General features: G+C 38.8%; 1 protein-coding gene across 1 annotated transcript in view; it reads left to right on the top strand.

Moving 5' to 3' along the window:
• The window catches only part of pde4dip (phosphodiesterase 4D interacting protein), a 364,533-nt gene that overhangs the window by 337,739 nt on the left and 12,934 nt on the right, over window positions 1–13,860 (top strand). The window contains 7 exon segments of the mRNA XM_055642108.1: window positions 77–322; window positions 2,285–2,416; window positions 6,828–6,967; window positions 6,970–7,019; window positions 9,464–9,585; window positions 11,066–11,284; window positions 11,743–11,859. Of these exon segments, the coding sequence (XP_055498083.1) occupies window positions 77–322; window positions 2,285–2,416; window positions 6,828–6,967; window positions 6,970–7,019; window positions 9,464–9,585; window positions 11,066–11,284; window positions 11,743–11,859 (1,026 nt within the window).

Raw genomic sequence — 13,860 nt, 5'->3', positions numbered from 1 at the left:
TGAATGAAAGCTAAATAATTGTTTTCTTTTTTCCTCGCCCAACTGACATTCCCTCCGCTGAAAACCACTCCTGTAGACATGACCTTCTCAGGAACCAGCCCAGGTGTGTCTTCACATTTAGAACAAGCTGACGGTGCATCTCAACCACAGAATACTCTTCAGCACCAGTTGAATGCTGCCAACAATCTGCAGGAGAACTTGACACCCTCCAATGTTTCTAGTATTGCACTCTGGGGAGCAGCTGATCAACCAGTGAGAATGAGTACAGTGGGCGATGTCTCCTCTGGATCATCGGGGTACCAGTCGGGGGTAAACATGGCAGGTAAGAAACATCTTTGGCTCTGGTAACTGAAAATAATCTGCACGGGCTGCAAGATAATGGTTGCCAGCAAGAAAATGATCAAAGTAAGAGCTGCATTGATCACAATAAAATTAATTACTGCTTTTCTAAATTGTAAATTTGTCCATTTGATTGTGTTGAAAGTGGTAATACCTGTGACTGCAAGCACTGCAGGAGAAATAAAGAAATAAATAAACCAGCATTAAAACAAAACAAGGTTGGTGAACATGCTTGTATGTGAGTACTAGCATGGCATGTTGCTTAAGGAATGATGCTTGACTTCATGGGTCATGAACTCCAAACCCCAGCTATTAAAACCAGGAAAGCCAAACTACTGATTGATGAGTTGATTTCTCACTCACTGCCCTGTAAGTTTAGAAAGTCAGCTTTATTTAAAATGATCAATGATCCTAATCAGAAAACTGTTATTCAAATCTCCAGTTTGAATGATTTGCACCATAAAGGGAACATTTCTTTACATTGTTCCCGTGTTTTCATTGACTCAACTACCCAAGAAAAAGAAAATACTTCTATTTATTGCCTGCAGTAGATTTTGCTGTCCTGAACCTGATGATAAGTCCGTGCCATTAAATTGCATGTGTTTTCTTTAATTGGAATATAATGTCAGAGAAAATGACATCAAACTATATTTTGTACAAAATCTGAGGAAAATCTCCACTCAGAAACTCGATTGTACTGAATGTGTTTTTATATCACTTTCCTCAACCCATTCTTCCCACTGTCCATCCATTTCCCCAGTCAGCATCCATACACCCACCTACATCCTGTCACACTACAACTGGAGTAAAGGCAAACATTTGATCCTGGATTAATGTTATGTACTGTATGTGTTTAATGCAAAAGATCACATATCACTGGTTGAAGATAAAAAGTGATTTTTTTTATAGTATCATGGTCAATATACTAATTTTCTTGCCAACAACACTAAACAAATGAATCATTTATTGGCAGTTTGCAGGGTCTTACTGTGTTCAAATTGATGTTTCTGTGTTTCAATAATTGGGATTTTTTTAAATGTTCTATATCCATCTTTCTGGTGTCTACAGTGGTCGATATTGGTTAAACTCATCAGGTTTGATGTTAAATCATATTGACTATTCAATTTTGTTTTATTCCACCATGTACTTGACAAATCTTTGAATGGCCTATAGCAAGAAATCTCCTCTATTTTTCCTAATTTTCTTGGATCTATTGTTATGTAAAATGTGGAGGTTTGCAAAATTATATAAACTAATTGGATAGCTATATCTGCTGTTTACTGCTCCAAGGACGATGGGAAGATCCCCCCTTTTTAATCTATTGTCTTATTATGAGAAGTGTAATTTAAGATTAAATGAGGGAATGATGTCCTGTGTGTAAGTCCCTTCATTGCCTCTCCTATATCATTAACCTTTTCATTGTTTAAACCTATTTTTAATGTATTGTTAGCAATCAGGTCCTTACCTATTCAGCCCTGCTTTCTTGAATTTATTTAACTCTTTCCATCCACTCTTCTGTTATGTGGCAACTATTTTGTTACATCAATTTGAATGCCGTATATGACTTGCTATGTTAAATCTCTCATGAGTGTGCATTATTGTCATGATCATAAGTATTAAAATATTAATAGCATTGTACATAAAAAATACAGAGTAAAGTTAGACAACTGTTAGTCTCAACAAAAAAAACAATTAAAACATGCAGAGTAAATTGGTAGCACATGATCCTTTATGTTAGAAAGTAGTTTTGAATAGGAAGCTTCTTGCTGGGCATTCTTCAGTGTTTAATGAGTTCAGGAATAATGGGGAAAGGAAAAGAAAAGTTATTAAGATTAAATTTGATCCAATCATTCTTAATTTTTACATAAAACCATGCAAATATTATAAAATGTGTTTTAATGTAGTGGAACTATTTTATCATAACTGCCTACACATTTTCACGCAGGTACAGAGTTGTTGGAGGAACATTTTCGGGAAATTCGCACCATGCGTCAGCGTCTGGAGGAATCCATCCGTGCCAATGACCGACTCCGGGAGCAGCTTAAAATGCGCCTGGCAACTGCAGCCAAAGAGAACGGTGAGACACTCTCAGCATCCAGGTTTTGTTAGTTGTGTTCTTGATGTTTAGAGCAAATGCTGAATTTTAGCAACAGGATTGATGAAATATGCGAGACAACAGTACTACCATGCTGCGTAGGGCGGAACTGCAGATGCTGGTTTAAACCGAAGATAGAAACAAAAAGCTGGAGAAACTCAGCAGGGCAGACAGCATCTCTGGAGAAACGGCATAGGTGACTTTTCAGGTAGAGATCCTTCTTCAGACTGAGTCGGGAAAAAACTACCAGCTCCAAGGATGATCTCCCCTTTTTAATCTATTGTCTTATTATGAGAAGTGGTACCTATCCTTTACTTAATATTTATAATGTGGATAAGTTGGGAGATTTAGCAAAGTACTTCACCAGAGTTATTTCACAAACAATGTGTGTGACGCCCCAAGGCACATGTTACTTGATTGTAACCAAAGCAACCATGAAGAAGCAAAGCTAAAGTACATCAGCTGAAAGAACCACATGTAATTCTTAGTTTTCACATCTCCTCCAGGACATAAGTTCATAGATCTCACATGAGAATAGCACAAACAGCGATCAAAAGGACCAGAAACTGGACTTGATGGAGTTGGTTTGTCTTATGTTTAGTATTGGATGAACTGTTATTCTTCACAGAAAAATATTGGTAAAACAAGACTCTTCAATTCCCACCACAAACTCTATGCATTTATTACAGCCACAAAACAACCCCCACCCACCCATTGTCTTCGACTAAACTGAAGTGCCCGTAATGTTCTCTGTTCGACTTTGAACTTGAATTCTCATCTCTTTCCACATTTTGTAACTTCATTTGTTTCTGTCCCTTAATATATCCCATGATATTTCCCCACAATTTCAAAATGTCATTATCAGCTCATTTAAAACTCTGTTGCCATATCTTATTAAATCCGGCACTATATTATATTAATCTATTACACGTTTCCTCATTTACATGCATGGTCTTCTGGTTTCACATCCCACAAATTTTACATATATTCAAACTTAAATACCTTTTTTTGTTTTACTTTTTTTATCGTTTCATCTTTTTACCAGTATGCTGCCCGGATTTTTAGTTTCATCATTTTAGCAGAATGCTGCCCGGATTGACTACAAAGAGAGGTTGGACAAACTTGGATAGTTTTCCCTCAAGGGGAGACCTGACAGAAGTGTGTCAAATTATGAGAGGCATAGATACGATAGACACTCATAACCTTATCCCAGGATGAAAAGATCAAAAATGAAATGGGGTTAACTTAAAAATGTGAATGGCAAATTTTAAAGGTGACATGTGGGGCAAGTATTTTTACACAGAGAATAGTTGTTACCTGGCACTCACTGCCAGGAGTGTTGGTGGAGACAGGTATAATCATGGCATTTAAGAGGCTTTTACATAGGCAGATGGATATGCAGGGCATGAAGTGATATGGATCACATGCAGACGGGTGAAATTAATCTTGGTATCATGCTCGGCACAGACATTGTGGGCCAATGGGGTTGTTCCTGTGCTGTAAATGTATACATTCTACATTCTATGTTCTATCCCTGTAACTTCCACTATACCTGCAATTATATTTTCTCTCCCCACCCCTCACGCCAAATTGGATGACTAACAGTGGATATGTGGGTGATCCCGCTTTGCTCTGCACACATCTTTTATTTACCAGCTACCTAGACTCGTGGCTTTGAAATTCCTTGCTGCATATCTCCACTGCCCTTTACCCTTTCTAATCTCCTTAAATCCTACCTGTCTGTCAAAGCTTTTGATCATTCATTTCTTGTTCAATGGTTTGATCATTTTCATGGGCATTCATATGTATAAATGTCTCATGTTGTATTGCAAGGTAAATTCCTGTTCTTTGCTTCTATCTCTCTCTTGTTTTAACCTCTGACACAGTGAATTCATAATTTGCACGTTTCAGTGTAAAATAAATATGTACAGCAATAGGTCCTCAGTGCCTCAAGGTTGATAATTGGTATTGATTAAGAGGCTACTTATTTCAGATGCAGATAAACTCAATTCATTGATGAAGATCTTTCACCTGATATTTTCCGTATCTTATCTGATCCCCTCTTATTTTCTTGTAGCTGTTGCACCCACTAACATCTATATCCAAGGATTAGAAACAATGACTCGGTCGTCAGACGAGAACAAAATGCTAAAGGGCCTGTCCCACTTGGGCAACCTAATCCGCAAGTTTTGGCGAGTTTGCCCTCGACTCGTACTCGCAGCATTACAGAAAGTGCGACAGATAATGTTTACCATTTTGTCTTCCTTCGTTCATTAAGTTAAAACATAACACATATGTGGATTTATTTTAAGCATTCATAAGAAAAATGGGCAGATTCCCATTTTAACAAATCAATGAAAGATACAAGTTTGATGAATGAAGAAACTGGGAGATAATGGTTGTCAGTTTGTCCTAAGTAATATGATCTGGATGTTGGGCAAGATTTTCCTAATAACCCTTACCTGCCATGCTATTATTTTGATGCTTTTCTGTATTTCAATAATTTATTGACTGTTAAATGCGCTCTGCTGATTGTGCCGTATTGTACGTTGTAAAACTACATCTGTTTTCTTTATTTCTTGCCATTTTAAGAAGTGAAAGAAAATTGTGCCATCTGTCTTTTAAGAATGAAGACAGATGGCATATTTGGAAAGAGAAACAATTAATATTTCAGTTTTGGTAACCTTCATCTAACCTGCTGATTATTTCCAGCATTACATATTTTTTTATTTCCACATCTCCAGTTTTGTTTAATTTTCGATTTTAGGAAGTTGTTACCCGATCCTCCACAGACAACAGTGTGATTACAAACACTAAACCTCCCTTACTCTTAAGGAAGCTGGATAACTTCCGAATGATCAAATTTGGCAGTTTGTGGAGCTACTGCCTCCAGCACAGACCTTGACACGAGACGTTGAGCAGCTTCTTCTCAACTCCACCAGCATTGACCTGCACTCCTTAGATAGTTTGAACAATTGAATCAACATAGTACACCATTTTAGCAACTAAACACACTGAATTCCATAATAGGATAGCTTAATGTATTATATACCTTTCCAGCTCTCCACCTACTTCTTTTCTTTTCAGAAGATAGACACAACGTGCTGGATTAACTCAGCAGGTCAGGCAACATCTCTAAAAAGGATGGGTGAAGTTTCGGGTCGGGACCCTTCTTCAGACTCAAGAAACGAGTCTGAAGAAGAGTCCTGACCTGAAACATCCTTTTTCTCCAGAGATGCTGCCTGACCTGCTGAGTTACTCCAGCACTTTGTGTCTATCTTCAGTATATAACCATATAACAATTACAGCACGGAAACAGGCCATCTCGGCCCTACAAGTCCGTGCCGAACACTTAATTTCCCCTAGTCCCATCTACCTGCACTCAGACCATAACCTTCCATTCCCTTCCCATCCATATACCTATCCAATTTATTTTTAAATGATAAAATCGAACCTGCCTCCACCACTTCCACTGGAAGCTCATTCCACACAGCTACCACTCTCTGAGTAAAGAAGTTCCCCCTCATGTTACCCCTAAACTTCTGTCCTTTAATTCTGAAGTCATGTCCTCTTGTTTGAATCTTCCCTACTCTCAATGGGAAAAGCTTATCCACGTCAACTCTGTCTATCCCTCTCATCATTTTAAAGACCTCTATCAAGTACCCCCTTAACCTTCTGCGCTCCAAAGAATAAAGACCTAACTTGTTCAACCTTTCTCTGTAACTTAGTTGCTGAAACCAGGCAACATTCTAGTAAATCTCCTCTGTACTCTCTCTGTTTTGTTGACATCCTTCCTATAATTGGGCGACCAAAATTGTACACCATACTTCAGAATTGGTCTCACCAATGCCAGTCTCACCAATTGGTCTCACCAATATACCAGCATCTTAAGTTCCTTTCCAGATGCTCTTTTCTTTCCAGCATCTCTTAAAAGCTTAATTAATTTGCCAATCATTTGGTCACACCTAATCTGTTTTTCATCAGCTCGGTATTTGTTTGTGCTGTTGGAATGCAAAATACACCAGGTGTTGGAAATCTGAAATAAGAAACCGAAAATGCCGGAAATACTCTGCTGATTGGGAAAATCCTGTGGAGCGAGAAACAGTGTTCCTGATGAAAGGTGATTAATCAGGAAACATTGAATCAGGTCCTTCTCCACAAATGTTGCCTCACCTGCTGAGTATTTCCAGATTTTCTGTTTTTAATTTGCTTTCCTTGTGCCTTTTTATGAATCTTGTTGGAATGCACTTCCTCCCCTTACTCCATCAAAGTAAGCCTTTTTAAAATTATTTTATGAAGGTAACATTTATTTTAACTAAAACATTTAAATAAAAGTTTAGCTACTAAAGATAATTATGTTTGTTCTGAAATGTGTTTTATTTGATCTCTGTAGAACAAGCTAAAGAGGTGGAACAAATGCGAGAGACCCTTTTAAACTCCAGGACTAGATACAAGCACTTAGAGACTGAGCTGAATCACTGGAGGGAAGAGAACAAAATGTTGCAAGCTGATATCCGGGAAAGGGAGCAGGAAAAACACTGCAACTGAGGGAGGAGCAGCAATGCAGCCAAAGCAAAAACAACAGGTGCTGAACACGGATGTCTAACATATTTATATATTTGGCTTTGGGCTTGGTTTTCTCAGTTGTGCGCTTATCCTGGTGTTATAGCACGTACTTTGTGTATGAATTGTAATTATATGCAAAGACTAGCTTCAGCTGTATAGAATATTACAGATGGATGACGCAATTATAAAACTCATTTCATCCCGGGAAAATGGATTTCAATTCTGCAGTGATTGTTGTGAATACCCTTGCAGCAAAGGTTGAGTATCTGATTATATGGGCCGATTCAGCTTAATCTCTTCTTGTATGACAATCCCACCAGCCCAGGGATAAATTCAGTTTGCAAGTAAAATCTACCTAAGATTGGGAAACCAGACTTGAAAACAATATTTAAAATAATGTCTCACCAGGGCAAGAATTTCCTACTCTTGTACTCAAATCCTCTTGTAAAAAGGCCAGATACCAAAGATAGACACAAATTGCTGGAGTAACTCAGCAGGACAGGTAGCATCTCTGGAGAGAAGGAATGGGTGACGTTTCAGGTCTAAACTTCAGTCTGAAGAAAGGTCTAGATCCGAAATGTCACCCATTCCTTCTCTCCAGAGATGCTGTCTGTCCCACTGAGTTACTCCAGCATTTTGTGTCTATCTTCGGTTTAAACCGGCATCTGCAGTTCCTTCCTACACCCAAGGGCAGATACTAGTTGTTTGTTATACCTGGATGTTAAATTGAACTATGCCACGTGTAAGGCTATCTAGGTCTTTCCAAATGTTTTAAACATTTCACCCTCAGCATCGAAAAATTGTCTCTACATTTCTATGTTTTCGACCAAAAATGCATGACCTCACATTGTTCCACCTTACATTCTATCTACCTTGTCCTCACCCAACTAGTTGACCCCCTTGAAGCCTCTCCTATCTCACAGTTAAAGGAACTAAAGATCAAATCTGCTAATTTTTTTTTGTTTTACATATCAATAGAAGCTCCTACAATGTTTTTTTTAATGTTTCTCACTCATCACTTGTGTATTACACTTTCCTTTACCTGATCAATGCCTTGATCCTAATAACTGAATTTTAAAATGTTCCCAATCCTCAGGCCTACTGTTTTGTTTTGAAAACATTATATACTTTTATTTTAATCTAATACGATAGACCACCTTTCATTTATTTTGGCAAAAAAGGTTTTAAATTCAGCTCACCGGGACATTGCTCCTGATCCAAATCAAATGAGCCCATCTCAATGGCACTGCTCCCATTATTCCCATTGCTCATGAACTGAAACTAATTTTTATGGTTCCAATCTTTGAGCCATGCTTTCAGCTCTTAGATATGATTTACCCTTTGAAATGGCTCAGTTAGTGTTCAGATATGGATATGCTTTTAATTTGGATCCTATGTGTTTGTATTAACACTCTAGAGAAAACAATCAAGTTGTCCAAACATTCCTTATAGTTATTACCATCTGGGAAAATTTCTTCTACACGCTCTTCAAAGTTACTACATCCTCCCTATAATAGTTTGACCACAACTGCATACAATACCCCAAATGTAGCCAAACTAAAGTTTTATAAAGCTGCTACATCACTTCTTAGACTCAGTGCCCTGACTGATAAAGGCAAACATAGGTGGGTGAGCCCTTCTGCATATCTACTTGTTTTGCTACTTTCAGAGGGCTCTGGACTTGCATCCAAAATCTGTACATCAATGCTGTTCAGGGATTTGCCATTAACTGTATACTTTTTCCTAGCATTTGACTTCCTAAAGTGCAACACTTCACACTTGTCCAGATTGTACTTAATCTGTCATTTTCTTCCCATTTTTGTTACTGATCTGTATCACGCTAAATCCTTGGACCACCTTCTTGATTGTCTGCAAATCCACTAATCTTCAGCAGAACCCTGCTTATTGCCCCTTCTATGCCCCCAAATAGAGCCTTTCAGTGCTAACTGCTATAAGAATATGTAATTGTGGATTTATTATATATCACATGGTGGTATTCCAAGATGGGCTGCATCATACGACTCAGAATGGTAGTATGACATTGCATCATTAGAGCCTCTTAAGTGGCAGTGTTTCTATCGTATTTGCCTCATTGACAATTTGAGGTTATCAATGTTGTGAAAGGGATGCTCAATGAAGAGCCAGGTGTCACAGGCTGAATAGGTAATTTATTTAAACATAGGAAGGGAATGTTCCGCTTTGCCTGCAGAAACTAGGAACTGCAGATGCCGGTTTACAAAAGAAGACACAAGGGACTGGAGTACGACACCTATCCATGTTCTCCACAGATGCTGCATGACCCACTGAGTTACTCCGGCACTTTGTGTCTTTATTTCTTTTTGCTTTTCAAATAAATTAAGAAAATGATTAGAAATAAAATAAGACCAGCAGAAACCATCCCCTGTCTGAAAGTCAACATTTGTACTCCTTGTTCTTTCATGTTTGCTATCTCCATCTGTACAGGCTGTTGCAGGAGCTGACTATGGTTCAACAGCAGCTGAAAGAAAGCCACCAACTGACTCAGTCCCTCAAGTCAGAGATTGAAGTGTATGAGAAGATGTATGAAAAAAAGAAAACATTCCCAGGTAGGAACTGCTCCATCCCAATGTTATGAAAGACCTTATGTTTATTTCTTGAGTTCTATCTGTATTTTAATCTATCCTGAAAAAAACTATAATGGAAATAATTCTGAATTCCTCAAAGCAGTTTTGGAAATTGTGGATATAAATTTATTTTGGCTAATAACGCTAATCTGGCAATGTATTGAACATCTAGCTTGATAATTAACTCAATTGATGTCATTTGAATACGGTATCAGGTGGGATGTATAGAGCATATTGTGCTTCCATCTAATATATTTCTGTCGCTGTGTTATGTGTAACCACTGGGTTTATATTGTTAATTGATACTTTCAAGAGAGAGCTAGATAGGGCTCTTAAAGATAGCGGAGTCAGGGGATATGGGGAGAAGGCAAGAACGGGGTACTGATTGGGGATGATCAGCCATGATCACATTGAATGGCGGTGCTGGCTCGAAGGGCCGAATGGCCTACTCCTGCACCGATTGTCTATTGTCTATAAATGTATTATATTAAACTGATAGATGTTTATGTCTTGCAAACATCAATATGCTCCGTGTACTCAATTGAGTACAGGATATAAACAATTATTTTCAGATTTCTATCAGCAGCATATTTTTTTAGGGTTGCTCTGTTAGATTTTTTTTACACTCCAGTTCAAAATGACATTCATTAAAACTGAACCAAAGAAATATATGAAAATGTAAATAGACACAAATTGCTGGAGTAATTCCAGCAGGCAGGCAGCATCTCAGGAGAGAAGGAATGGAGGGATGAAAGATGGAGAGATGAAAATGTAAATGCAGAAAATACCCATCCAGGCTGGCAAGATCCCTGTGTGTACAGAGTCCGCACACCGTTCTCTAAGATTGCACACAGTTCCTCGGGGTTCCCTGGCTTCTTTCCCCAGACCAAAGCAACACTGGTAGGTAAATTATCTCTTAATACCCAACAGTTGCAAAATATTGTTTCACCTTCAAGAACAAATATGAGGCTTCCATATGATGGCGTTTTTAAACTGCACTCACGTCCTTGCAGAAACCTCCATGACATTCCTGTCACACCTTGCTTTGTACTTGGAAGGCCTCTGGCCTGTTGGAGCAGAGAATATGTTCTACCACACCTGTAAATGTTCCTCTGATCTCCTTCTTACCATCATTGCAGGATCTATTCATTCAGCAGCAATAGTGGCCTAAAGCTGAAAGAATGTTTTCAGAAATCAGACTTCAAGTCTAAATGTCAGTGCCTGAACAACTGAAAATAAATAGATCATTAGAGAATAGCTGATATGAACTCGTGGTATTACATTGTTCTTCTCAATTGAAGATCTTAATTTTTATAGGGCTTTCGCAAACAGCATTGAGACCTTACATGCTGTTTTACTGTCCTTATCATGAACCAAAGCAATCTCTCGGCCAAGATGTAGAGAAGTAAATCAGGTGTAAGTTCACAAGTTTTAAAAGTAACCATGTTTTTCCCCTTCTCAGTTTATCCTGGAAGTGTTCAGCCCCATGCCTTCGACATCAGCGACTTCCTGATGGAAATCAGAGGCCTTCGGATTCAGCTGGAACACAGTATCCACACCAATAGCTGCCTACGGAGGCAGCTGAAGGAACAGATGGATGAACACCGACCAGCTAGCCTCAACATCAATCATTTGACCCCATCAACCAGTGAACATAGCATCAGTAAACAGCTCTTCCAGGGTGAGAGTAGCAGAAATACGGAAAGGTTTTCCCATTCCAAAATCCTCCATATCTAAAATCTCTTTAAATTGGGTGTCAGTCTGGTCCATTTTCCAATTTATGTTTGCAATTCGTCACAAAGATATAAAATAGTCTGTACTTAACACTATTGCGTTCTAAGGAACGTAAGGCCTATTGCGAAGAACACATTTGTGAGGCTGATACTCTTAGTATGTTTGCCTTCCTTAGGAAAATCAAATAGCAAATTTTTAATTAGTCTAGTTATGGTTTATGGGGCCTTATTTGTTTGCAGGTGAGAAATGTTAAACAAATTTCACTACCTCAGCATCATTGTTTAAAGGTAATTCATAAGGACATTTCTTCTTAATTGATAAATAATGTAGGGTTATTGGTGATACTATTCTGGAAAAATTAGTTTCATGTCTTTTCAGATGTTAACTGTGTAATGCATTTTGCAGATTGTGTTCCTTCACCACCTGTTCGAGACACTGGTTTGTTTTCACCTTTCCAAATAAACCCCAAGGCAGCATCGTCTGTGGCAGATTTTAACATGGAAGACACATCACAGCGGAATGGTAGGTTTATAGCGTTGTCTGTAATTTCTATGATATCCTTAATGTGCGTTTAGTTTAGTTTATTGTCACGTGTACCCAGGTACAATGAAAAGCTTTTTTGTTGCGTGCTAACCAGTCAGCGGAAAGACAATTGAGCCATTCACAGTCTACAGATACATGATAAAGTGAATAATGTTTAGTGCAAGATAAAGCCAATAAAGTCTGATCATAGATAGTCTGATCAAGACAAATCAACGAGATCCAGAAGAAGCCACAACAACCAAATTATAGTTCAACAACACACATCTACTCCCTACATCCAGTAATTTTTTCCCTGAAGCAATTTTGCTCTGGAATGCCCTCCCACAATCCTCTGTTGACATCACCATCTACACAACCTTCAAGAGCTCCATCCAGGCCCCACCGACTGCACAGCCCCCGCTAGACCAGACCCACTCTCGTCAACTTCCAGTATAGTTCCTGGTGGACTCTTCAGGAGTGATGACCACAAGGTACAAGTTTGAGGGTCTCCAATGAGGTAAATAGTTCAGGACAGCTCTCTATAGTAGGATGTTTCAGTTACCTGATAAATGCTGGGAAGAAACTGTCCCTGAATGTGGAGGTGTGCGTTTTCACACTTCTATATCATTTGCCCGATGCGGGAGGGAAGAGGGAGTGGCCAGGGTGCGGCTCATCCTTGATTATGCTAGTGGCCTTGCAAGGCAACGTGAGGTGTCAATGGAAGGGAGGTTGGTTTGTGTGAAGGTCTGAGCTGCATCCACAATTCTCTGCATATAACTTCTCTGTCACCTTACCTATTTAATGCATTTATCCTTGTCCAATAATTGCATATTTAATAGTGATCTATATATGTGGTGAATCTGGCACTTTAGATATTGGTGCTGTATCTGTTGTAAATCTATCCCATTGGTTTTAGTTTTACTCGGGTAACTTGATACCTTGGTCAGAAATGAGTTGTCATGATTTTTGTTCACATGGCACATAGTGAGTGTAAAACGACAAACGGTATATGATAAAGTTCTAAGGAATGACTCTGGCCAAGTGGAAAGAGTAGCAGACAAGGGATAATTCTGGAGGCAGAGATTAGATTCACCTTGAGTATGGAGAAGATCATGGATAATCCAGGAATAACTTCTAAATTGGGCTAAAACCAGCTTTTTTTAGGCTGATAGATATGATATAACCAATGTGAACTAGAAACTGTGCTCAAAGGTCAACCAGTGTCAGAGCATTTAGAGGCAGTCAAATAGGAGATCATGTTCAGACCAAACATGTTTCCATAAAAAGAAAAGGTGAACTTCCAAATCAGCACCACCGTGAATGTTGTGAAGCTTTTGAAAAAATAAAGACGGGTAAAATCAAGGACAACCCCAAAATGCGTAATAAACTTCTGAAGGGACGAGATGACAAAGGGAGGAGTTGGGCATAAAAGAGATCAAAATGACAGTCCAAGTTTGAGTTGCAATACCTCACAGACGAAACATAGACATATTAATGAGGGGAAATAATAAATACGGAGAAAGGATACGTTAACCGTCAATGTTTTTTAAAAGTGAATAGTTTGCCTGGATAAAATGCTCAAAAGAAATAAGGCAGGAAATTGTGCTGCATTGACTATCATTCATCAATGTTCATCCACACTGCCGGAGGACTGGGCGACTGCTGATGTGAGAATGTTGTTGAAAACAAGAGGATTTCAGTATAGGAATAAAGAGGTTCTTCTGCAGTTGTATAGGGCTCTGGTGAGACCACATCTGGAGTATTGTGTACAGTTTTGGAATTCTAATTTGAGGAAGGACATCCTTGTGATTGAGGCAGTGCAGCGTAGGTTCACGAGATTGATCCCTGGGACGGCGGCGGGACTGTCATATGAGGAAAGATTGAAAAGACTAGGCTTGTATTCACTGGAGTTTAGAAGGATGAGGGGGGGGATCTTATAGAAACATATAAAATTATAAAAGGACTGGTCAAGCTAGATGCAGGAAAAACGTTCCCAATGTT

The sequence above is a fragment of the Leucoraja erinacea genome, chromosome 10 (assembly GCF_028641065.1).
Source record: "Leucoraja erinacea ecotype New England chromosome 10, Leri_hhj_1, whole genome shotgun sequence".
NCBI classification, from domain to species: Eukaryota; Metazoa; Chordata; class Chondrichthyes; order Rajiformes; family Rajidae; genus Leucoraja; species Leucoraja erinaceus.
Note: the sequence above shows the minus strand (reverse complement) of the source record. Positions and strands in the feature narration are given on the sequence as shown.